The sequence below is a fragment of the Parambassis ranga genome, chromosome 18 (genome assembly GCF_900634625.1).
Source record: "Parambassis ranga chromosome 18, fParRan2.1, whole genome shotgun sequence".
In the NCBI taxonomy this organism is placed as follows: domain Eukaryota; kingdom Metazoa; phylum Chordata; class Actinopteri; family Ambassidae; genus Parambassis; species Parambassis ranga.
In genome coordinates, this window is record NC_041038.1 from 11,083,079 (window position 1) to 11,109,021 (window position 25,943).

General features: G+C 42.0%; 1 protein-coding gene and 1 non-coding gene across 3 annotated transcripts; one reads left to right on the forward strand and one right to left on the reverse strand.

Annotated features, from left to right (window-relative positions):
• The first annotated feature begins 278 nt into the window (after positions 1-278).
• adisspb (adipose secreted signaling protein b) lies at positions 279-20,562 on the forward strand. 2 transcript variants are annotated; one of them, XM_028429623.1, is made up of 7 exons: positions 279-439; positions 1,152-1,181; positions 4,236-4,340; positions 10,285-10,424; positions 14,296-14,434; positions 16,691-16,816; positions 18,669-20,562. In XM_028429623.1, exons 3-7 carry the CDS (start codon positions 4,322-4,324, stop codon positions 18,767-18,769), a joined length of 525 nt encoding a protein of 174 aa, XP_028285424.1. In that variant the 5' UTR covers positions 279-439; positions 1,152-1,181; positions 4,236-4,321; the 3' UTR covers positions 18,770-20,562. The 2 variants fall into 2 exon arrangements, with proteins under 2 accessions (XP_028285424.1, XP_028285423.1); XM_028429622.1 differs by lacking the exon at positions 1,152-1,181 and having other exon boundaries at positions 280-439.
• Positions 18,256-18,326, reverse strand: trnag-gcc (transfer RNA glycine (anticodon GCC)). Its single transcript has one exon. It is a non-coding gene; the product is annotated as a tRNA-Gly (tRNA).
• Positions 20,563-25,943: the final 5,381 nt, after the last annotated feature.

The window sequence follows — 25,943 nt, forward strand, 5'->3', positions numbered from 1 at the left end:
GTAATTTGGGGGACAAAATGTTCTACACAGTTAAAACACTGGGACTGGGTCTTCTATAACACCACACATGTCATATATATATATAGTCATATCATATTAGCTGATTTTATGTTATATTGTGTGTGTTGTGTTGTTATTACCGTGTTAATCTGGAAATACTGCCGTCAGTGTAGTACCGGGAAAACCCCGCCAGATGGTGCTATATGACCACAAACAATAACAATGGCTGAATAGAGAGGCGGTGCCGCTGCGACACCACGTGATCAAATGCGGAAACTGTCCGGCGGAGGAGAAAGTGTAGCGGGGGGACAGGAGGAGGACTGGAGGCTTCAGTGTCCACTTGTGTTGTGTATCTAACAACACGTCCACGGACACACACGACTGCGCTCTCTGCTCTGTTGTTGAATGTACGACTTTCACCAGCTGTAGATGAAGTCAGGTAAGAGAAAGCTGCGCGAACGAGGAAATGTTCGTTTGTATAGTTTGTGTCAACGCGCCAACTTTTTGTTTTTTGTTTTTTTTTTTAGGGAACACCTGCCTGTGTGTCTAGGAATAGACGTTATGTCCAAACAGCTAGCAAGCAGCGTTAGCTCATGTTTACATTTGTGTTTGTGCTGTAGTTTAAAGTCACGTTTCTCATGTTTGGCTGCTGCTAATGTTGAGTGTTCGTCACAGTAATATGTCCTGATAACATTAAAAACTCCACTTTATGTTGCATCAAACAATAAAAAGGTGGATTTGGACACTTTAACAGGCAGAGTGTAGTATTTTGTTTCAGTGTTGTAGTATTGCAGCAGTATTCAGCTGCTGGTTGGTTAGTAAACACAGCAGCGTATTACTGTCAATAACAGATGGAGCAAGTCATGTTTTGGGAATTTTTGTCACCCAAACATGACTTTATTCAACAATTTATAGAAAAAAGCAGCATGTTACAGAACTTTCAATCATAATTTTTTCTTGGGCTGCTCTCTCTGGTGCCCTGGGAGCACAGGTTTGATGAAAAATGTTTGTTTTCTTCATATTTTGAACGATCACTTGAATAGTTTTTCTTATTTTGAAAGATAGTTGGAACAAAAATGTAGAAAAAAATGTTTTTTGGACTATTTTTGTGCGTTGTTGGTTACACAATGTTGATCTTTTGCTCCACCTAGATCCATTCCCTTCATCGGAAAGGATTTCAGGTGATTGGTCCTGAATCAATAACATTCGGAATGTTGTTGTAGGGTATAACCGATGTCCCCTGTATAATTGATCATGTTTCCTGTCACAAACAGCGTGTGCCGGCTCACACAGAGGAGCATATTTAATCACTTTCCTTAAAATAACGTTCATTTTACGCAGGAGGCAAGTACCTGCTGCTGCTGCTGCTGCTCTCTGTGTCATCTGCATTTTTAATTTGTCAACCATGGCACAAAGCTGACAGTAACAAAGCCCTGGCTGAGCTTGAGGATTTAAATGAGCTGGTCGTGCATGTAAATGAAGTTCAGGGCTCACGCCCTTCGCAGGTCACTGTTTAAGTAACAGGACTGTAAAAAAAACCCACAGCTTAATGTTTGTTGCTACTAATAAGAAGAAAAATTGTGTTTTGGGGTCACATCTGCCATCGTTGACATTAACATTACACTGAGTCATCCACCATTACTCACCAAGAGTGTGTATAGATAGATGAACCCGCTGTGATGTCATCCATAGGCTCTCTAAAGAGTGGTTTTGAGGCAAGTTTAGGACGTTGCCATCTTGTACTTTGCCTGGTTTATGTGAAAAAGAGCAAAGAGATGGACTGGGGATGCAGTCAGGTTGATAGTTACTGATCTATGATGGCACCAGCCTGTCAAGTTAGGTAGGTTTTTGGCACTGGATGGTGGGTGCTTTACGTTTCACGCATCTAAATCAAATCGAGTTGTGTAATGTTTACTCTGAACTAATAGCTGTAAATCCTACCAGCTCTCTTTTAAATCTCTTTCCAAGCAGAGAGAACATGAAGAAAACAACCACTTCCGTCATGTCTTTGTAAGTTTACATAACAAACACCACGGCAAAGATCTGAGGGACAGCTCACCAGTCAGTCACACTGCAAGAAACACTTAGTCAGATGACCTGATAGGTTGTGAAGAAGAGCCAGATAATCCAAAACTTGGTGCACTAGTATGTCTGAATGCACCGTGGATCAATAAGAACAAAACAGCTGATGGGTGTTCAGTGTTTAGAGTTTGATACGTCATGTAAACTAACTGTAATCTTGTGAAATTTAGAAAAGCAACCATGCATACTTTCAATGTCACACCACTACTTTCACAGCTGGAGGCGTCGTACACATTCAAATCCCATCAGTGTTTCTCTAATCATAGCAGCGACCCATTTAGGTGCTTCAAAAGCAGCAGCACTGGTGTTTTGCACCATCAAAAATGGCTGATTGTCTGATTTTCTCAGGAGTGTGACGGTGTAAATTGGTCTGTTCTGCCGTTACACCTTTTCCTTCCCAGCTGCAGCAAGCGAAAAAAGAAAAGAAAAGATGGCAACTTAAATTGATCCTCGCTCGCTCATTGTGTTTTCTTCTCTAGCATTAGGAAGGAAGTGTAAGCCACACGGGGGGTCACACAGATGTCAGTGGTTCCTGTTAGAAAATTCGTAAACAAATACGAACAGTTAAACAGCATCTAATGTTTAATTTTCCCAAATTGGAGTTGGGTTGAATTTATCTAATTAGTAATACTCTGTCTGAGCTGAGATCAAGTATATTAAAGTAATTCTTCTCCCACGCTGCCTCCAGACTAAAAATGAAAACGATGCCCAAAGGTCCTCATAGTGCAAATACACAGTCACCAGAGGCCAAAAATACATCATGTCAATAAGTCTTGAAACCAAGCGGCAACCTTCGGGGCTCAAAGTTGAAAGTTGTAATTCACACTGCAACCACTGGGGGCTGGCTCCAAAAGCGAGTAATTTCCCATAGACTCCCATGTAAAAATGGCCGACTTCACAGCAGAAAAGAACATGTTTACAGCCTGGTACAAAAAACCACTCTGGTCTCAGATGATAGGTTCTCTTCTAGTGTCAATTGTAGGGGGGGTGAATTTTTTTACAACTCACTCGTTTCAATGGAATTCAGACTTAAAATTACGCATAATTATGGGCGTTGCCGCTTGAGTGACAGACAGTTGACGTATCACAGCGTGAGTTTCCTGCTTCCACGATCGCCCGCCCCCCTAAACCCCGCTCATGCTCCCCCTTTTTGTCCATATTTGGAGTTTTGGCGGACGTGACGCTGCCAACATGGCGGCGGTCAGCAACGTCCTGGAACCTCCCACAGAGCCTCAGAACGGCTCTTCAGAAACAAACGGGGTGACGTCACGGAAGCTCTGTCCATAGTTTTTACTGTCAATGATTGAAACACATACATCCTCAAGTGGCCATGTAAGGAACTGCAGTTTTCCGGCTGTCCTGCAGTAACCTAGTTTCACAACCTTTGGAGATTCCTGCAGCTTTTTTTTTTTTTTTTTTGGCTCTCGCAAGCTTTCAAACGTGTAAGCTTTCCACAAAGCAGCAGATTTAGAAACATTGCTTTTTTTTTCTTGTGCAACTAGAGCAAATATTTTTCCACTTCTAAAAACATTAGGGAAGGTGTGTAATAGTATCATGATTTCTAATCTCTCACTTAACATTATGTAAAAGTCGCAGCTGTGTAGCTGACTGAGAAGCTGTTGGTTATTGTTGTATAACGGTCTGATAATGCCTGAAAATAAGGCTGCTCATTTTAAGTATTATCATGACAGCAGATCAGACCTGCCCACTATTCCCTCCACTCATATATTCCCAGCATACTGTGTACAAATATAGCACATATTTTCCACATATCCATATTTATAATAAGCGTGCTCCAGACAAGTGATGAACATTATCCATCTGTGCGAAGCCCACTAACAGCAGCTTCGGCCCCTCGCTAATCCTCTTAGACTGTTTTGTTGCTTTCCTTTAATTGAAGTCTCTGTTGGGAGTCTCTGGGACTCCTGGCTTGACTAGTACAGCACAGATGTGCTCTCAGTTGATATTCAGGCTAACTGGGGGTTGTGGATTTAGAAAGAAAAACACCCCAGGAGGCTTATAGCGCTGAGCCCTTATTTCCTCACTTCACCTCTCTCTCTCATGCACGATCTTCTAATTTTCTCTTGATCTAATCATTTCCTGTCACCTTTACATATCGATAAATGCTTATGTCTCACTCGTGTGGTTTGCAGGCTCGTTTTGAGGTCACGCTGCTGAGATGACAAGGCTGTGACGGCGTGCGTCCAATTGTGTCTGATACTGGACCAATCCCTGCAACATGGCCGCTGCAAAGAAAAGTGAGTTTTTTCTTCCATTTTTAGTGCCTGTTGGACTTATTATATTGAAAAAATAATATATAATAATAAAATAAGTGAAGCCACGATTGACCCACTTGTGACCAATACAATTAATTATCTGTAAAAACAGTACAAAAATGACAGAAATGTGATATTCTGACCGCTTAAAGTTGCTAACCTGAGATCAAAATGCTTTAACTGTGTGGCAGCTTTACAGGTTCATATTCAGTATAGTACAGGACATGTGGTTAAAAGCGTCTCCAGCTGGGAGATGGTGATTATTTTGGTGGCTGTATTGTCTCATCTGTTTTGTATTAACACAACCTGCATTCAGCGTTTCTTAGAAAAGCCTCGCTGCTCAAATTCTGATTGATTGTGACCCCAAATGAACCTGTTCTGAAGGAGTTCTAGGAAGATTCTTATTGTTTGGTGTCTTGGGGGGGAAGTGTCTGTCAAAGTCTGACATATAAATATATATATATACTTTGTCCAGGCGAGCTAATGTGTTTCCTCAAAAGCAGGAAAAGGGCAATAAAACAAATCAGAAGCAAACGAGGCCGGCCAAAGAACAACAATTAATCACATTTATATTAATGCTGCGAATAAGCCTCATTTCTTCCTCAGCGTAGTGGAAAGTACCCTTCAGGGACCACTTTTCAGGCCTTTGTACTCTTTGATAAGGTCACTGAATGACAGCTTGTGCTAAGGGAGCCTCTCCACTCACATCCTGTCGATGGCATTTGGAAAAGTGTATTTTTCATGTGTCTGTAATGGAATGAAATGTCACAAGATGTATGTTGGTCGCTTTCTTCGAAGGAGGGGTCGATATATATGTTGCCAGCTTAGTTTGCCTTATCTGCAGTACATTGAAATAGCAAAGTGTGAGTTAACCTTTGAACTATAATAATGATGTATTTGCAGGTTTCCTTTCACACGGCCAGCATGACATGGTGTCTCACTCCCATTTTTACCCCGTTCACACTGGGGGAAAAAATGTGGCTCCACCCATGAGAGGTGAATCTAGCCGGATTGGCTCAAATGTGGCTCAGGTGTGAACGCAAATGTGGCGAGCGAATCCGGTTAGCGACGTGCTACTTCCGGTTCACGGGGCGCGACACGGGACAAAAAAACGCATGACGCATGCACACACGCGGTCCTACCGCGGCGTGAACGGACTCTGTATATTACAAGGCGCCACCTAGTGGTTTGGAGGACAGCAAACATGCTGGATGAAGCCGGATTGAGTGTGGACACAACTGTGTGCTAGCCAGATTTGAAAATAGGTCTGAACGCATCCAGCTTAAAGGCTGTCTGGGCTCAATCCTACTCGAGCTGGAATGACTTTCTCCAGTGTGAACGGGGCCTTTGTTCCTCGTTTTTACGTCCAATGTAATAAATCTGCAGCAACACAATCTCTAAATGTCCTCTGCGGTGACATATTTTCTTGGTTACTATAGCTAAGAAAGTGTGAGTGTTGTCTCTGAGACAGTGAATAGTGGCACATGATATCGATGCAAAAGAAGAAAACAGGTTGAATGTCTCACATTAAGGACGCCCAGCAGTGTACTTTACACAGGGCTGAATAGTTTTTAACTGCGTTTGCTGCCAAATGTGGCAATATGACAAAGCACAGATTGTTGATTTTATCACACCCTGAAGCTTGTGATTTGCAAAACAAGAGGGCAACCATCAAAACCAAATATGGTTCTTTTTTTTTTTTGGTCTTAACCCTGTCGGGAGTAGACACAAAGGCTGACAGACTACTGTAACATTCAGCAGAGCAGAAACGGACACACTGACAGGCAGATTAGTGGAGGGACGGAAGTAGATATAATCTGAAATAAGCCAGCTGAGCACGTGTGCATGTTAATTTGTTTGTGCACATGCATCTGTGTGGTTATTTGTCTGCTACTGAGTGGGTAAGTGTAGGTGTGTGTGTGTGTGTCCCTGCTCTCACTGTACCAGGCATTATCTAACCCCATATAAAAGGCCCTAGATCTCAGTGTTGTGATAATGAGTCTCAGACACAGACGTTTGGCTCGGGGCGCTGTTGTTTTGATTTTGTATGTGCAGGTAACTCGATATCTTGCAGGAAGACTCTTGGGTTGTTCGAGCAGTTCTAATCCAATGAGGGACACACTTGATAAACGTTACCACCACATCCCTTTGGACTTTATTGCACATATGCTTTATTGTGTAACAGTGTCTTCAGGGAGGGTTAGTCAGCAGACCAGCACTGTGGTTTCTCTTCACTATAAGACTGGCTGTGTGCAGCAGTGCTGCAGTGTCGTCATGCTAATCTGTCAACAAATAGGCATAATGGTGCTTTTGACTGTTTTAAATGTGTTTCATGCCAATGATGCTTTAGTAGTTCAGTCAGACTCGTTGCAGATAAAAAGCCCCATTTTTCCCTTAGACTCTAAAAGGTATAATATCCCTTATAATTCTAACTGTATGAAAGCCTCCTATTATTAAGACTGCTGGGTGTAATTACACTGCCACGGAGCCTTATTGTATGAACTTCTGGTCCTCATGCATAAAGCCTCTTACAGCAGGAGCAATAACCTCAAATATCACGTGATTTAGATGATTTACTTAAAGCTTTAGGTCTCTTGATAAGGGTTTCTCTTCTATACAAGGAGAAAAAGACTCCCTTATATGATCTTAATGCTTTCAACAGCCAGAGAAGGTTTTGTTGTATCCACTGTCATCCCTTCAATGGATGAATGGATGTGTTTGAGGAGATTATTATACTTAACAGGGTGAACTGTCACTTTAATAATTGTCTGCACTTTACTTCAGCTCAAACTGAAACACCTCAAGGCCTGTGATTCCTAAATAACATAAACTGCAAATGCTTGTATGCTCTGTTAGTGAAGCAGGACTCATTTGTAGCAGTGACACAAGAGTCGCATCGATTTACAGGCAAAAACAAAACAAAGTGAATCCTCCAGCCCTTTACCTGCTCTTCTAAAATATTCAGGGTTTTAGGTCACATACGAAAGTGGTTTCAAAAGCCCTTAAATGTGGATCACTGGCTTTTTGACACTGCTGCACAATAATAAAGTGCAAAGTGGACTTTTCAGGAAATAGTTAGGTTGTGTAGAAATCAGAGTGCAGAATAAAACGCCTATGATCCGGCTGAGTGAAGCATAAGTGCACCAAATGAAAGAGTGCAGAGTCAGAGCAGTGCTGCGCTTTTAAATCTGATATTTCTGCAGTGTACAGTGAGTAGTGTCTGTCACGATTTTGTGCATGTGGGAACAAAAACTGTGCACAGTAGAAGGGCGTCATACCGAATATGAATACTTCAGTATGTGTTGAATTTAAATGCAGGCACAGAGGCTCTGATAAGAAAACTCATTTTTAGATATTGACCTGTCCTGGCGTGTCATCATCCTTTATCTGGATTTGGGAGGGACTGGAAAGATTGTGCTGTCTAGGATCACAGGACTAATAAAGTCTGTTCAAAGCCAGTTTACATTTTTGGTTATCTTGTATGGGAACTTCCAGTACGGGATATTATTAATATTATAAGGGTTTTCTTTCTTTGGTATACGAGGCTTTAAGATATTAAACGTCATTCTTCATTTTCAGGTTCTATTTCTGCACAGTGATCCTGCACATATGGAACATGATGTAACTCCCAAACTCATTATTGTGACCCAGATTGCTGATAGCAAGGATTTCTAATCTCTAATATGAGTCTGAATAAAAGTTTAATGGTGCTTAGGCCCAAGAGGGAGAATAACGTTGTAATGCAACTTCATAAGCCACTATATGTATTCAGGTAAATGGGCTGGAGCGCTATAGGAGTGTGTCAGAATATTTGGAACATTTAGACGTCAGATGATTACTGAGTTGTTCCATGATTTAACCCAGACTTCCTGCCCGCGATCAACCATCGTCTGTTCTTCGAGATATATGATAAGTTCATTCATCCCCAGATTCTGTTAGATGGCACCAACTTCACCAAATGTTGGCTTGGCAGAGAGAAAGCTGAATTTCTGCTCATTGGGAAAAAAAAAAATTCTGGTACAGATAATAACACAGCCAGTAAATGTCAAAGTCAAACCGTCGTCCAACTTTTTTTTGTTTTGTTTTTTGGAATATGATCTGACAGGTTGGCAGTGATGAACTGTGATTTAATCCAAACGTCCGTGTGCAGGCTGCCTGCTGTGAGTTGCAGAGATTAGGAGATATTGTCTGCACAGACTCTCTCTTAAACATTAATGGAGTGTTTTTTTTTTTTTTGATTGACCTTTGACATCTGTCATTGGTGGATGCAGGCTGCTGCCTTCCACTGCTGGGTGTAGTGTGTCGTTCGAAAATACATGGGACTGTTCATACGAACACCTGTGTGCCATCAGCCTTGAAATGTGAGTTTTTTTGAATTTGTACATTTGTACACCGCATCCTTGGAAGAAAGCAGCGTGTGCAGTGAGATACAGCTAGGGTCACATTCTGGAAAGAGAGCAACTGCCTTTTGATTTGTGGAAAGCAACGTTACTAATGCTTGGAAAAAGCAACTAGAGAAAAATTATGGGTTTGAATTTAGGGTGATTTCTCCCTTTAAGAGGTCATTAGGTTCTTAAAATCACAGCATTTGATGGAGCTGGTAATCAGCATTAGTGGCTACAAAACAACACTCATGCACAATGGGAAAAATGGGAAGCATAGTAATAAGCACCATGTTGTGTGTGTGTCTGTGAAATAGACAGGGTGATGCTGGGTATTCACACAGTGCTACAGCCAGTACCCAAAGAGCCTCTCCAGGAAATTTAACTAATGGACAGCACTTCTTAGGCCCCGTTCACACTGGAGAAAGTCAGTCCAGCTAGAGTAGGATTGAGCCCAGACAGCCTTTAAGCTGGATGCGTTCAGACCTATTTTCAAATCTGGCTAGCACACACTTGTGTCCGCACTCAATCCGGCTTCATCCAGCATGTTTGCTGTCCTCCAAACCACTAGGTGGCGCCTTGTAGTATACAGAGTCTGTTCACGACGCGGTAGGACCGCGTGTGCTCATGTGTCATGCGTTTTTTTGTCCCGTGTCGCGCCACGTGAACCGGAAGTAGCCCATCGCTAACCGGAAGTAGCATGTCGCTAGCCGGATTCGCTCACCACATTTGCGTTCACACCCGAGCCACATTTGAGCCAATTAATCCGGCTGTATCCAGTTTGATTTCAATCCGGCTAGATCCACCCACGAGAGGTGGATCTAGCCGGATTGAAATCAAACTGGATACAGCCGGATTCGAGGTGTTCACACTCAGAAAAAAAACATCTGGATACATCTGGATGCGGCCCTAATCCCGCTTTAGCCAGATTTATTTCCCCAGTGTGAACGGGGTCAGAACAGAAGGACAGAATCCTATCAATGGAGTATTAAATAAACACTTATAAGATTGTTTAGGCATATTCTTTTTCTCTGTTTATATTATTTATCTTGTTGTTTAGCTTCTGTGCACGATGTACTCTGTGCAGCTCTGGGAAAGTGATGTTCTGAAATCAGGCTCTGAGCCATCGGAGCAGACATTCTGGACAAATTGTTTGTTGTCTCAGAGAATTATTATTATGCGGAAGGAGGGGGTCTGTTTGGAGAACAAGTTTCCATTCTCTCACACTGGGCAGGAGAACAATAAATATCAGTGTCACAGGTTCTCAATAAAACCTAAAGGGAAATAATGTGTTTAGTTTGTAAGGCTAAACTCCCTTAACTCTTTTATTTTGACACAGAGGAGACCATGGAGACCAAAGTGAAGCTGTTACTTGATATCACCGTATTTTCGCACTAAAACGTTTGCACCTGCATGTGTGTTTGTCCTCCCAGAGTCTGAGCTATTGCAATGTGCCCTCAACTGTCAGTGCAAATGTTTTCCCTACATGCCAGACCTTCAGCAGCCCTTCCCCTCTTTCCCCCCTTGTTTTTTTTTTTTCTCAGGTTGTGCAAAGGCGGGAGGCGTGCGCTTCTCAGAGGACCCCCCTGCCGCCGGCGCCCCATCACATGTTCACTTTGAGGAAAAGCTGCATGACTCTGTTGTCATGGTAACGCCGGAGGACGACGGCAACTTCATGGTCAAGGTGTGTTTTCACCCGCACAGTGTCGTCTCAACAACCTGATTTATACAAAGGAGGAAGACGATCTGTCAGCTTATTTACTTTCCTTGAGCCCTTTCTTCTTCTGACACTGTCAGACACTCTGCTCTTGGTATATGTTGTGTTTGAAACCTAGCTCATGTGATTCTTTCCAAGAGAGGACCAGGGTCCACCACCCTCTTATCACCACAGTCATATCTCACAGTGGCTCCACTATAAGACAATGTATCTGATTGACAGAGATAATTCAGTTTGCATCCCATTTGTTTTCTGGTCCCCATCAGTTCTGTGACATGGTCACATGATAAAGCTCAGAGTGATGCTAACACAGGGGCACATGGATACAGAAAATTATACCTAAAGGATGAGGATGTTATTAGTTTGATCATATGTGTTAATTGAGACTTATGAACTACTGAGATGTTGGTCAAGGATGAGGTAATTGGTTCGCACATAAAATGTCTGAATGATGACTTCTTAATCTTCTTCTATACATCTGTACTTGTCCACACCTTTCCACGTTTCATTAGGATAGACCTGTGACCAATCAGAGTGACAACACCTCGAGTGAGTTGTCAGATTTGTCTAAATGTGTTGTTCTTACATATATATAAAAGCTAAAGTGGCTAATGTTGTTCCGGGTGATCTGGTATTACTCATTTTAAACATACTGGAAATGTTTGGACACAGTTACAGTATTTATAAGATAGTGATCGTCATTTTGTCCCGATGTTCAGTTATCTGGCATCGCCACATGCTCCCTTCAGACACACTGTACAGTTTCCTGTCATTGATTCTCTACCTCATGGATCTAGGGTACTGTACTGCTGGATTCAGTTCAAACGTTACTTGTTGTGGATGGAAAAATGTTACCAACACAAAATATGAATAACTTAGGGACTGGCTCAGCTTCCCTGGATGCCATGTTTTCTAATACCCCGTTCACACTGGAGAAAGTCATTCCAGCTAGAGTAGGATTGAGCCCACACTTGTGTCCGCACTCAATCCGGCTTCATCCAGCATGTTTGCTGTCCTCCAAACCACTAGGTGGCGCCTCGTAATATACAGAGTCCGTTCACGCCGCGGTAGGACCGCGTGTGCTCATGCGCCATGTGTTTTTTTTTGTCCCGTGTTGCGCCCCGTGAACCGGAAGTAGCCCATCGCTAACCGGAAGTAGCATGTCGCTAGCCGGATTCGCTCGCCACATTTGCGTTCACACCTGAGCCACATTTGAGCCAATCTGGCTAGATCCACCTCTCGTGGGTGGATCTAGCCAGATTGAAATCAAACTGGATACAGCCAGATTCGAGGTGTTCACACTCAGGAAAAAACACATCTGGATCGATCTGGATGCGGCCGAATCCTGCTTAAGCCACATTTTTTTCCCCAGTGTGAACGGGGCCTAAGTGGATGTCATTTTAGGACGTGACTCTTTGATCAAGGAGTACTGTGTGTCCCATCACAGTGTCTGTGAGCATTGATAGACCTTATCAGTGAATCATGCAAGAGAAGATTGGAATCTTCTCATTACCGTTAATCTTCTCTGTCAGCTATAAAGGCACAAAACAATGATATCAAGCTTCTTATCTCTTCTCTGCTGTCAGCTCTGCAACCCTGGAGGTGCTTAATGTTGGAGCCAAACATCGGCCAAGCACGGTGCCAAAGACTCCCGACTCTTATGTAATCATGGTAACCGCATGTCTAACATCTGACTGTCAGTAAACATTTACCGTCAGTGATCCAAATCTCAACAGCTATAGTTGGATTCCAGCTAAATATTCATGATCCCCAGAGGATGACTGTCTTCACTATGTGAAGGTTTGCCACTCAAATTGAGTCTCTCACAATTATTTTAATAAATATTACAGAATAATTTATTCATGTCTTGTTCCTGTTGATGTCCCCTTAACTTTTTTGCATTCAAATATTACTTCATTTTTCTGTAAATCTGGTCAAATGTGACACCAAATTAAGACAACAAAATCCCCAAGAAGTTCTGTCCCTTCACTCAGACTCCTGCTCACTGCAGCCTCAGCCTTTCCAAGTGTTAACTCTAATTCTCAGCCAGATCACTTTGCTTTAAAGTTGTGTTTGTTCGTGGACTACAAACTGGTGTGCGACCTTCACAGTTACACACCAGCCTGTGTGTGTGTTTCTGAAAGCGTTTTAAGCGCGCTCGAGAGTGGGCACAGAATACTGTCAGCCCGGCGCCGTGGTGGTTCATCAGAGAGATGAGGAGGGGGTGGTGGTGTTGCCATAGTAACGGCTGTGGGGGGAGGGAGGGGGGGGGGGCGGGTTTCGACGGGTCTTGCAGGCAGACCAAAGGATGAGGTGGGCGTGTGTGTGTGTTTGTATGAGCGGTATGCACACAACAGCTGTATGAATGCCAGTTTTGATGAAGATTATTTAAATTTCACAAACTCCGTATGCCGGGGTCACACAGAAACAACTGAGGGTTGAAGTGTGGGGATGGAAATGAGCAGCTGACGGGGTGATGCAGCAGAAAGTCTTTTAAATTGTGTGACAAAGGACACCAGATCTGGTGTTTATGAACTTTCACCAAGAAGATGATGCAGCTCCACAAACCAAGAGTACAGTTAGAGGCAGAATAACCAGATTAAGGGTTAATAAATGAAGGACGTGTGGCTGTCTGGCATTGATATACAGGTTAAAAGGGGAATATTTAAAGACGAATGTTGTTACTGGTTTACTGGCTCGATGACAAACATGTTGTACAATGTGTAATGTGTGGTATTCCCTTTCAAGTAGACTGAAGAATTGCACCATTGTTTTCAGCTGTTGGTCTTAGCTTCCAGTGTCTCACACACACGTAGTTACATTTGTAAACCAGAAATTTTCACAAACTTAAAAAGTTCATATTGATTTTCATTTTTTGGTCCCCAGCTGATGATTTTTTTTTTTTTTTTGTTCCATTGTGCAGCGTGATGTTTGAATTAAATCCATTTTTCGGAGACCGTTACCAGGCTCTGGACATGCGTGGGACTTCGCTCACAGAGTGATTATTGTTTTTCTCTGCAGCACTCCTTCCTCCTTCCCCTTTTTCACTTAATGCTGTTTGGAGCGTTGGTTTATCCAGGGGTTGTGCAGGGCTGAAGCTGCAGTTCACAGTCTAGCTGGAGGGGTTTTTACTCTAATCTCTCCCTGCCTGCACCACCCTGCTGTCTCCTTCTCTTTCTGTCTCTGGTGCTGTCTCTCTCTTTTTTTTTTATCTCGTCTCCTCACTTCTCACTCTGACCGTTCCTCCTCATTTCCCTTTGCTAAATACACTCCCACATCACTCCTCATGACTTTTCTCGGCCATGACTTGGTTACTAGGGTGACGGGTGGTAGCCCCACATGATTGGTTACTTATCGATGATGATGGTCAGACACCTGTGTGTCTAATGAAGAGAAGTTTCCTCTTTTGTTGTGCGACGTTTTACTTTCTCCTTAAGATTCATGTTCACCTCCATGTGTTTGGAGAGTTGCGTCGATGGTGTAATAAGGCTGGGCTTTTGAATTGCTGACAGATCTATTCATGAGGGATTGGCATTATTGGGAGATGGGATTTGAGTGAAATATGGAGTGTTATTAAATTGCAGATCTGGCAGAGGTGAGGGGGATTAAAATCACCAGAGCAATCAGTCATCATTTCAGTGAAAGGACTCCCTTAAGGAGAGCTCAACCCTACAGTGTGGTGCTTATGAGAAAACAAATACTTATCTACGTTACTCATTAGAGCAACGTAAGACTGTGAACGTGAGGCCGAGCCTAAGGCTAGTACAGATGTATATAGAAGGAAGAAGGGCAGCTTTGCTTCACCTGGTTACCCATCAGTCCTCTCTCCCTCACTTAGGTCGGTTTTCTGAAGACACAGCACCGGTATGAAATAGTGTTCACCCTGCCAGAGATCCCAGCTCTGGGTAAAGATGTGTGTCCAGCACCAGTACCCAGCCCACACCTTCGGATCACCGACATCGCACCAGCACCAGAAGGTGAGGAGAGAAAAGTACAATGAGCTTCACAGTTCACAGAAATCATACCGATGCTCAGCTTTACTGGGCCATGAATAATTTGCTACCAGCCCACAGGGAAGTGGTACAATTCAGTAAAATAAGACTTATAATAATAATATAATATAATTGCCTTGGTAATTATGTCAAAACTGATTTAGGAATTGAGCTGAAGTAGGTCATCATATCACTCAGATATGTGTTATAATATCACCTGACCTAGGGCTGAACGATTTTAAGAATAAATTGAATTGCGTTTTTTTTCTGGCAAATATTGCGATTTCGATTTCATCCACGATTTTTTTCAAATCATGTCAAACATGTTTCTGTGTAAATGACTTCAGGTAGCCTGCTCTGTCACTTCTCAAAAACTATCAGTAGATCTAAAAGTAAACTCTGATAACGTGCACTCAGTATTAGTTTTAATAAACATGAACATTTAAATAACAATTACAGAACAAAATAAAGTTTTATTTCAAATAGGTATAAAGAAGACTAATGTAGTTCTGTAAGTATTATTCAACAGTCATTAAACAGACCTTTGTGCCTCCTAAGGTTAAACAATAAATACAGTATTGAGACTTAAGTAACTCTTAAAGTTCAATGTGATTTAGAACAAATGATCAAACTTTCATGGGAATCATGTCTAAGGACAAACGGAGCTGCTGCTGTCAGCTCTGTCCACCGTTTACTAGAGTCCTCATATGGAGCCTCTTCATCAAATGCCTGCGTTATTGTTTTGGTGACGTCATTAGCTGCTGCCTCTGTCTGCATCTGATGTACACACACACACACACACGACACACACACACACACACACGCGACACACACACACACACACGCAGGTGTAGAAGAGCTGCTGACGGCACAACAGCAGCGAACCTGAATATAAGGAGCTGGTAATGTTCAGAGAGGTGGGCGCGTACGTGCTCGTAGCATTTACACGCGGCCCTTCCAGTGCGACACACGTCGTGCGCGCACACAGACACAGACACAGGCTTAGAAGACACGCTGCTGCTGCCGGCAGAAACAGCACCGAACATAAAGGTGGAGTACGTTTTAGGGACCAGTTCCTCCGTTTTCTTTTCGTTTTCAGCCGTAGCATTTGACAAAACAAAACCTGATTCAGTTAGGAGCAGTGCAAAAAATCGCGGCTTTGACGATCTCAAAATCGCGTCATCTGAGATCGCGATTTTTGGTCTAAAACGATAGATCGTTCAGCCCTAACCTGACCTGGATGTAATTATCAAATATCAGCTTCACAACAGGCTCTGCCTTGTATTTAATTGAAGCCTGACAAACACTGAACCAGGGTGTGGTCGCTGCGGGGCTGTTTAACTAGCTAGAGGCCGATGAAGCCTGGTGCAGTGTGGTTACAGTGCTTTTAAAAAAGGAAGGCAGGGTTACGAGAATGCAGCGGTGTTGTTGAAACATGTGGCCAGAATGTATGGTATGTTGCCCCAAAAGGAAAACATCACAGGATCATTTGTTGAGCTTGCGATGTTGATTTGTTGGAAGCGAACAGATCTCTGCTGTAATTTGCCGCCCCGCTGCTCAAATGCCATTCATAACCCTAATCCCTGTTAAATGAATTTTTAATATTAAGGGGCCTTATCACCTCCTACACCACACGCACACATTCATTCATCAGCTGTGTGTTACAGGAACAGAAAACAAGTTGAGTTTGTGCCTGTTTTATGGAGTGAAACACTTCTCAGCAGTATTGTCACAGATGGCTGAGACACACACACACACAGTTCAGACAGTGTTAGCGCAGCAACCCATCTCTGACATCGTACGTTTTAACTTTGAAATTCTGTCGTAGGTGGTAAACCCAAAACATCCTGGCTAAAAACAGGCTCGAATGTGCGTGTAGCACTAAACCTAAAGCTAAAACGGGCCGAAGGTGATGCTCTAAGGTTTCTGGGAGTCATGCCCGCTCTATGCCTGTAACCAAAGCAGGTTACTGACCTTTACTTCCAGCTCACTGTCACACCCTTTATATTACTGTCTAACCCTGTGCCTCAGCTGATGTGTCAACAGGTGTGTGACTGTGTTCGTCTTTGTGTGCATGTCATGTATTCATGAGTGTTTGCTCATCAGTCAGCTCTCTCTCTGCTTGGTCTGCTTCATCCTCACAAGGAGAAATTCTCTGTTTGTGTTTGTTTATTTGGCAAAAAAAGAGGACATCTGATCTCTTTTCTTCTTCTCCTCGGTGTGTTTTTTTTTGTCTCTCAGGAGGTCTGAAGATAACGTGCGAGTACATGGCTCAGCAGGAAGGAGTTCTGTGCGAGGAGGTGCTGCTGCTGAGCGAGACCAACGAGGACGCCTGCGTCAAAGTCAAAGTTCATGCCAGAGTCATGGGTGAGGTTCTTTTAGCAATGTAGGATACTCATCTCATGCCCAAAAATGGCCTTTTATGACAGCTGAGGAATTGTGTAATACAGGGTGTTTTCGACACTTCCTGTAAGACTTCCTATTAGAAACAATTTCTCAATGACTAGAAGGCTTTTGCAGATTATTCTCAGGCATGTCCATTCATATCTATCTCTCAAGGATGATATGATATGAACATAGTGGTCAAAGGTCACAGTGGCCATGTCACCAACATAATACATTATTGCCCACAACTGAACGTGATATCAGAGGTCACTATGGCTATATTGGCTGAAGATAACAAAATTTTGTCCTTTGGGGTGAGCTGCAAGTCATGTTTATTACACCATTCAAGACATAATGAGAAGTAAATGAATTTTGTGACAGTTTCCTTAATAATTGCTCTTGAAACCAGTGATATTTTGTTCACTATCACATGAGATATGGAGGAATTCTTCACAAATGACAAGTACTTCTTTGTAGAGATAAATGCCACCCTTTGAGTATTGATTTGGTTTTTTATGTTCTTGAAAAACTTGTAAACAGAAATGTAAACTCAAGGGAAACCAGCTGACTTTGCTGGTACGCTGCTGCCACCTGCTGGTGACTTCACATTTAGCATCAGATATTGTAGCATAGTAAATCATAAATCACCAACAGTCCTTAAAACAAATAAAATACATTTTTTTGTCCAAGTTTTAAATCAAAGATAAATTATTAATGAATCTGGTAAGTCAATAAATTACATAAAGCTCCTAAACAAGGTGCAGGTGCAGCTATACAATAGTAACTACACTACAGCTCTTTGATTGTCTCCTTTAATCCTTTGAGTCTGTAATGAATTTGCATTTTTCCCACTTACATCAGCGTCAGTGAGAATGAATGAGATGAGGCATGTGTGTCAGCAGATGGAGAGTTAGGTAAAGGAGGGTTTGTGTTTTTTTTTCCATATGTGCGTGTGTAAATATAGTAAAAATAGTGTGTGTGTGTGTGTGTGTGTGTGTTACCATATGCATGCATTTGTGAGTTTGCAGATGAATGGTGGCTGTGTTTATTTTTACCCACACTGCATGACCTGAACATCTGTCCAGATGTCTGTGTGTAATTGAGGCCTCGATGAAAACCAAATCAATGGATTAAGTGCTGCTGGATTGAAATGTAATGTTGTGCTGCAGGTTCAGCTTCTTTCTTCTGTTTTGTTTTCTTGTTTTTTTTTTTATGAAATCAGCCATTTTTACCTTGCACGGTTGGCCACTTTTGACAATTTCTTACTTTTTATGTTGATTGTTGCTGAAAATAGTAATTTGTTGCAGGTTTGATGGTTGTGAGTATTGATAATATATATGTTTATTTGTGCAGTTGTGAATACAGCCTTTTATCGCAATTTAAAAAGTGGAAACAAAAAAAATGCAGAAAAAAATTGGTGTTGCATTGGCCGGGAATCGAACCCGGGCCTCCCGCGTGGCAGGCGAGAATTCTACCACTGAACCACCAATGCTTACACAAGTGCAGACTCTGAGATTGTTCCCTTTGTCTGGTCACCAGGGTTAAAGCAGAAAGTTCATTTTCATGACAAAAAGGTCGTGCGGAACACAATGCTTATGCTGATGTGCTTAAACTGCTGCATTTACAAGTCGGTGTAAAGGAGAAGTGAGGAGGTCACACAGGATTTACACAGCACAGTTAGCATTTTTAAGCTTTGCAGGTCTGGTCATGATGACTGATTATTTGTTGCAGCATATGCGGTATTTTCACATGGATTATGGGTTAACCTGACTCTTAAATTTAATGCAGTGTGTAGGCTTGGAGAAATAATTTCTCTGTTTTATCACCTCCTCAGATCGTCACCATGGGACACCCATGCTGCTGGAGGGTGTTCGCTGTATCGGGATGGAGCTGGAGTACGACTCCGAGCAGAGTGACTGGCAAGGATTTGACTAAATCTCAAGATTCTGTTCGCCGAAGTACACACAAACACACATACACACAAACACATCCACCAACATCTCAGAACTGTCAAACGGAAAATTCAAAACACATCTCCGCAGCCTCCCACCATACACACATTGATTAGTGCAGCATTTTCAGTGTTCGGTGATTAACATGAAAAACATTCCTCTGCTGTGACTGTCAGCGTCTGAATGGACGTTTAGTCACTTCAGATTTATCTTCACTGTTCTGTTGTTAATCGGTTTTCCTCACTAGAGGGCAGCAGCGCTCATCAAATCAGTGCAGCCTCAGCTCCTGTGCTCTGTTATCCTGAGGTGCAGGCTGTAAGGTACATGTATGTGGGTTTAAGAGGAAACAAGGGCTCTTTATTGATTAAAAAAAAACTGATCCTAAACAAAAGATTACAAATCTGCACATTTTTGAAGAATCAAGGAGAAGAATTGAGCATGCAGCCCCCCCTAGTTAACCATAGGGGGGCACTGCAGACCACAGTATGTGCTGCTCCTCCACTCTATAAAGGCTTTAAGCTGCAGTGTGGTCACATTTCTCCATTTACAGGAACTTAAATGTTTCTGTATCTTCAATCTTTAATGCATTTCAGGAGCTGCCGTCACTTGACCCCAAGCTGCCCTGACTACTCCTGCTTATGAAGAAGTCCAAAAGAACTGATGTCAGCTTCTTTCAATACGTGCACATAAAGTATGAATATACAGCTGCAGTACAGGAGGGGGGGGGGGGCTTTGACTGATCATTGTGAGAAGCTGACACCAGCATTAGCATAGCTTTTAGCATTACATTCACATCAAGCAGGTGATGAATCCCCATCATACCCGGCAAACATGTATGTAAACACGTCAGCAGCTATAACTGTAACACCTTTATTGGTATCAGTCTGTGTAATTACTCTGCCTGAGAGAGCTGTGCTGTAGCTTTAAGATGTTGTTGCTGCAAACCTTCCTTATGCTTGGCCTTTTTCACTAAATTTAAACATAAGTGTGCTGAGCCAATAACGTTTTATTATGTGAACTTAATCTGCAGCTGTTTTCATCAGTTTCAGACCCGCGTGGAACTAAAATGACAAATCGGTCATGGTTTAATGTCGTCGTAAAAAAAAATTCAACATGTTTGGGCTTTGGGGTGTATTTTTTCTTTATTTTCTGACCGTGTGTGGACTTGACTTGTTTATACATCAATCAAATAAGCAGTAAATCAATGGACGGCAACAACAATCGATACACATGTAGTTTCTTTAGCTTGAATTAATGAAGCCTTCAGAAACTGAACCTGCGACACACACAATAAGTGCCTTCCACTGCACCGTCCTCTTTCATTATTAACCCCACGTCTGCCAGTTTTTAGGACATATTAAAGGCGTCAGTTTAATCCAGACACTTCCTGTGTGTCAGCTCTGGTCATTTACATTTGTGTATAAAGATCAAGTGCCATGATTGGTCAGCTCTGATTTAAAAAAAAAAAAACAAAAAAAAAAATCACATCTCCTTCTTGTGTTTTTGTACTAATGCATTCGGCCTTAAAGGAAACGGCTCCCTCTTCATATTAGACCCCAGCTGTCAGTGTAGTAAATAGCTTTATTTGATGTTTGCTTGTCGATAGGTCAGAGTTCACTGTTAGCGTGGCTCCATAGGTTACTGTTTTTGGGAATGTAGCAGTTTACTTGTTGATATCTGCTCCCTGTGTGTGTGTGTGTGTGTGTGTGTGTGTGTGTGTGCATGTGTGCGATTTGTGTTTTTTAATGTTGAATAAACAAGCGTGTCTGATTCAGATTTTGTGTCCTCTCTCTTTGTTTTTATGTGCGTCAGTTCACCACAGGAACAAAAGGTGGCAGTCTACGCTGCAACAACAAGCAGATTACTACACTCACACAATAAATGTAACACAAAAATAACACAAAAATGTCAGGAATCTCCTTAAAGTCTCATTTTTTGGTGGTTTAGTGAACATTTTAAGACAAAAATCACTCACAACACTTCTTTTACTGATTTCAAAATGATGACTCCACCTTTCTTAAATACATTCACACCTCTTTGTGTGAATCAATAACTTTTTGTGTGTTTTATAAGGGTTGAAATTATCGTTCACTGTGTGGATCTGGAACTTGAGTCACTCTTTTTGTCCATGTCAGGTTTATTTTGTGGCCCGTTCAGATTGTTTGGTTCTGCACCGGTTTCATTTAGTTAGTTGTTCTTATTTAAGTATAAACTGAGATTTTATTTGTGGACAGAAATGTTCTGTAGTTGTTCAAGTGTCTCTTTGTGAGTACAGAATCATAGCTATGACTTGGAAGTATTTAATATATATTTATTCTGCTCTGTACTTCACATGTTGGATTGTAATTTGGTAAATTAAGGAGAGATTAAGCAGCTGCTCTCATTAAAGGTGAGTCCTCTATTTATTTGTCTCGGGCCTTAACAATAAATCCTGAAATTCCACTTAAAAATATCCATTTAGAGCCAAACTCACGCTTTCTTATTGCCATTGATGTTTTTTTTTTTTTTTTAGTTGCCCGAGAAGCTGAGACAAAAGTTTGTAGAAACTGCAGCTGCAGAGGACAGAACGATCTGTCCTGTCCTGTCCTGTCCTGAACCAGGACTCTGCAGCACCTCTCCTCCTCCTCCTCCTCCTCCTCCTCCTCCTCTTCCTCCAAAATCGTTACAGGCATCGACTGACCGGAGGCGTCCAACTTTTCACCACGAGACGACGCAGAGCTGCTCAGATTCGTAAGAAAAAAAAACATATTTTCAAACGTTGTCTTTACTGTTTATTTGAAACTGCAGCTAAAGTTGAATTCTGTCTCCTGAAAATATTTTTTTTTTTAAATCTAAAACAAAATTTCATATTTCCAGAGGTTTGAGCAAACATGCATAAACTATGAGCAGGAGAACAGAGGACAGATCCAGCTGAATTATTCAGCTGTTGATGTCTATTAGTAATAAATATTGTTCTCACACTGGGACAGAAGAATAAAACTTCTACTTGTTGATAAACAATTCACGCTGAAGCTTTTAAATCGGCTCGAATTGCATATTTTATATTTTTCGGTTGTTGTGTCGTCCGTTCGAAAATAATAATAATAATAAATATGTAAATACTTTTTTGTAATTTTACTCAAACGGAAAACAAACTGTACTATTATAATGTTTTAAAACTAAAATAATGTAAATTACAGGGTCAGTTCTTATTGATCCTGGCCGGTCGTTTCATTTTTTTTTTAAAGTCCACAGATTTTTTTTGTTTTATTTTTTTATACTAACTTAATTTGACTTTTATTGTGAAGTTTTTAGTCTCATATTTCCACCATTAGGGCTGAAAACGCACAGCTAAATAATGTTTCAGGTCAATCCTGATCGATCTGATTGATCCACCATAAGATGGAAGCAGTTTGTTGTTGTTGGTTTATTCTGCAGTGAAACACAGGCGCGCTGCTTCCTTTTATTTCAGCAAACCTGTGCGTCTTTACGCGTGCAGGGATTTTTATTCTCTCTCTCTCTCTCTCTCTCTCTCTCTCGGCGTGTCCGCGTCCACGCACTGCGCCGCTTATTTTAACGTGTGTAACATCAGGTGCATCAAGCCTTTAATGTCATTGTTTGTTTTTGTTTGTCGCAAAACTGAAACACAAACAGGGCTGCGAGCCGCTTTGTTTGGTCCGCCGTCATCATCACGCTGCTCTGTTGGCACCTTCAGCGAATTAAATCAACAAGAAAGCATTCAATCTGCGACGGAAACGCACAGCTGCGCGCGTACACGTGTTCAAATGTTTGCCATTCCTGCCCAGATTTCAGTCTGTAGGCTGTGTGGGATGTGTGAACTCTGCGTGGCCCGGTGCCCTCCCTCTGACCTCCGGGATTACAGTAATCTCTGTTGATTGATCTGATTGATCAGATTCATCTCCACGAGGCCGCAATCCAGGCGCACACTGAGGGGGGGATGAGGCAGTCGGTGCGTGGTGCAAATAAACTGTTTTCCTTTTGGCCTGTGGGCCTGTGGGCAGATCTGTGGACAGCAGTGTCATGTGACAGGAGGTATGCGCCTGGAAATGTGCTGTAATTTAATATAATGATGATTTTGAGTAGAGCAGAAGTGATTTAAGTCAAATTGGTTTTGAAGTCTGGAGGAATGAGTTTAGATTTGATTATCATAATTTAAAAACACATGAAGGATCCATGTTTTTTTTCCCTTTGGATTGATCTGACTGAAACTTTCTGGAAGACATGTTTACTTTAAGCCAAATTAAAACAGCAACATCAGAAGCAGGAAGTGAGTGCACAATGGATGCGTGTTAAAAATGTGTGCACAGCTCCAACATTCACATGGAAGCAGCATGTTAATGGTCCAGCTGGTCAAGATGGAGCTAAAAGTTTCCAGGGACGTCCCCGAGTTTTTTTTAAAAAAAGTGGGAGGAATTGAAGTTATTTCTATATTTCAGATTTTACAGTGTAAGTGCGGGATCACCGTGAGGTCAGAGCAGATGTTACAGCTGGAAAGTGTTCACACACCATCTGTTCCCAAACTCTGGGTCGGGACCCACAGGTGGGTCATAGGAGGTTTAATTATTTGAAAACTTTGCAGAACTTCTTCTACAGTCTGTTAAGCTTTATGTAATTATACAATGCAGTTTTATGAATTATTAATTTCTTCAAAATGGCTGCTTCGTGTATTAAAGTTGATGTTAAAAGTGTGCAGGAAAGGAAAACAGGACAGAAAATACTCAGCAAGAACAGACACTACTGCTGGAAAAATATTCAAAGCTTTCAAAAAAAGTGTTCAACTGAAAACATGGTCCGTCAGCCTGCTCTATTCACCATTTATTGTATTTTCTTTGTTGCTGCTTTTGGGCAAATGAAACTTTCAGCAAAGTGCTCAGAACATTTATGCTTCCAAAACAAATATTGTGAATTGTATCAGATATAGTGTGAGCAGTTGTCATTGTTCCTTGTGTGCTGAGAATGAACTCAAGTCAGTGGAGTAAACACACACACCCTGAATGGCAATTTGTCAGCCAAAGCCATAAAAAATCTTCCCTTACGCTGGTTAAAATATTATAATCACAGAACGGCACAAAAGTGTTTCCTAATACACCCAAAGACTGAAATTTAAAATGTGAAATGTGCTTTTTGGGAGGTTTTGTGCATCAGAGAGGGTGAAAACACTGAAGAGAAGGAGGAAGAAAGTGTGTGTGTGTGTGTGTGTGTGTGTGTGTGTGTGTGTGTGTGTGTGTGTGTGGCAGCAGCAGCAGCAGCAATCAGTCCCCTCTTGTCTTGCTGCTGAGTGCAGCGTCTGATTGACAGTTTCTATTCATCCTCTGTGAGATTAGGCCAGCTGAAAGGAGTAACGACCCATGGCTGTGTGCAGTAATTACGGCCTCAGATAAGAAAAATAAGAAAAAACACACAGAGCAAAACTATAATTATATAATCCTGCTCAAAATGCCTCTCTCCCCCCTCTGTCTCTGTCTCTTTCTCTTTTTTTGCCTCTTTTTTTCCACCCCACTGTGTTTTTTCAGAGATGTTTCACCTGTAAAGAGGAAATTCCACCCAGTGTTTCAGCTGAAATTATCTCACAATCACAACAAACTACAGGCTGCAGCATCAACACGGAGCAGCCAGAGAAAACAGGAGTGATGAAGATCAGGCAGTCAACGAGCTGCTGCATTCATCCTCCACAGCCGCCTCACTCTCTGCTCATTTATCATGTGTTAACAGCTCAGTATGAGCACAGTGCTTATACAGCAAGACTTAAGGCAAGTGTGTGTGTGTGGAGGAGGGGTGGACAAAATAGCAGAAACACCTGTTTAATACACTTTTTTTTAGATCTTTGATCATATTTAGGCCTGTGTCTGCCTACAGATGATTTTTTTTGTGCTGATATTTTCTTCTTTTTGCTGATTTTTTTTGGTTGTGTGTCACAAACAGAACCAACATTTATTTTAAGTTTTAAGTCTGTCTGTGAAAAAAGTGACACACTGCAAAGATAATGTTATAAAATGATGATTATCCCGGTTTGAAAAAATCTTAACAACCACATTAGCAGCATATCAACATTATCAGTAAAATTCACTTTTATTCTAAGGGCTTAGTCCATCATTCAGGTACAATAGAGTGTCAATCTGAGCGATTTTTCGATATTATCGCATGTGTATTTTTAACAAAATATTGATAGATGTTTCAAATATAGCAGAAATTGACGACTTTGTGCTTTCAGATATTTTTCATTCGAATAAGAAATGGGCTCACTGGGCCTTTAAATGAAAGATTAAATGTATAAAAGCAGATTTGAATGTGGCTTTAATATTAATGTTCAGGCATCTAAATATATCTGCAGGATGTCTCTTGTCTGGTAAAGGCAGATGTATCCAACAAACTGAATAAAAGAAATATAACATTTTAACATTAAGATCACGTGTTTGGGGGAATTTAGAGAAGAATCAGTGATATATTTTTGAATGGCTTACTGGGTCAGGAGAGTCTACTGTGCATGCGCCCTGCGCTCACTTTGCTCTCTGGAGTGAGAAGTTCAATCTTCGGCCATAAAAACCTCAAACAAAACCAGTGAGTGTGCTGCGGGGAAGCCCGGGCCAGCGCTGCGTTTCCACCGCGGAACAAAAACAGGACACACAGCCATCATCTCATGTCTCCCAGCCTGATCCCGGTCCGCAAGCGCCGCTCATCCTCTTGTCAAAACGTGCCCTGCCAAGCAGACCAATCAGTGACGACCCTGCTGCGTGGGCAGGAAGTGACGTCTCGGGTTCCTGCCTCCGTTAAAGTGTACTGTGTGTCACCACAAATATTATCCACACACCAACGTCTTTGCTCGGTTAGTGCAGGCAGGGTGTCTCCTCCGCCCCGCTCAGACGTGATGTTTCAGCTCTGAAGCAAATGATAACAAACTGACACCAGAGCAAGAGACTTCAGTTTGTCAGCAAATGTGACCATTTCCCATTTTCCCGACAGTTCCCCCTCCTGAGGGGCTTTTCAGACACAGACATCTTGTGTTGTGCGCTTTCCACAAAAAAAAAAAACAGAAGAGCTCCGACCCCTCATGTGGAACATCTCACCACCTCCAACATGCAGCCAGGGATCCGCAGAGCCAGCCGATGTGACCGGGAGTGAAGTAACAGGCTGCAGCTTTTGGAACCAGGACAAACTTT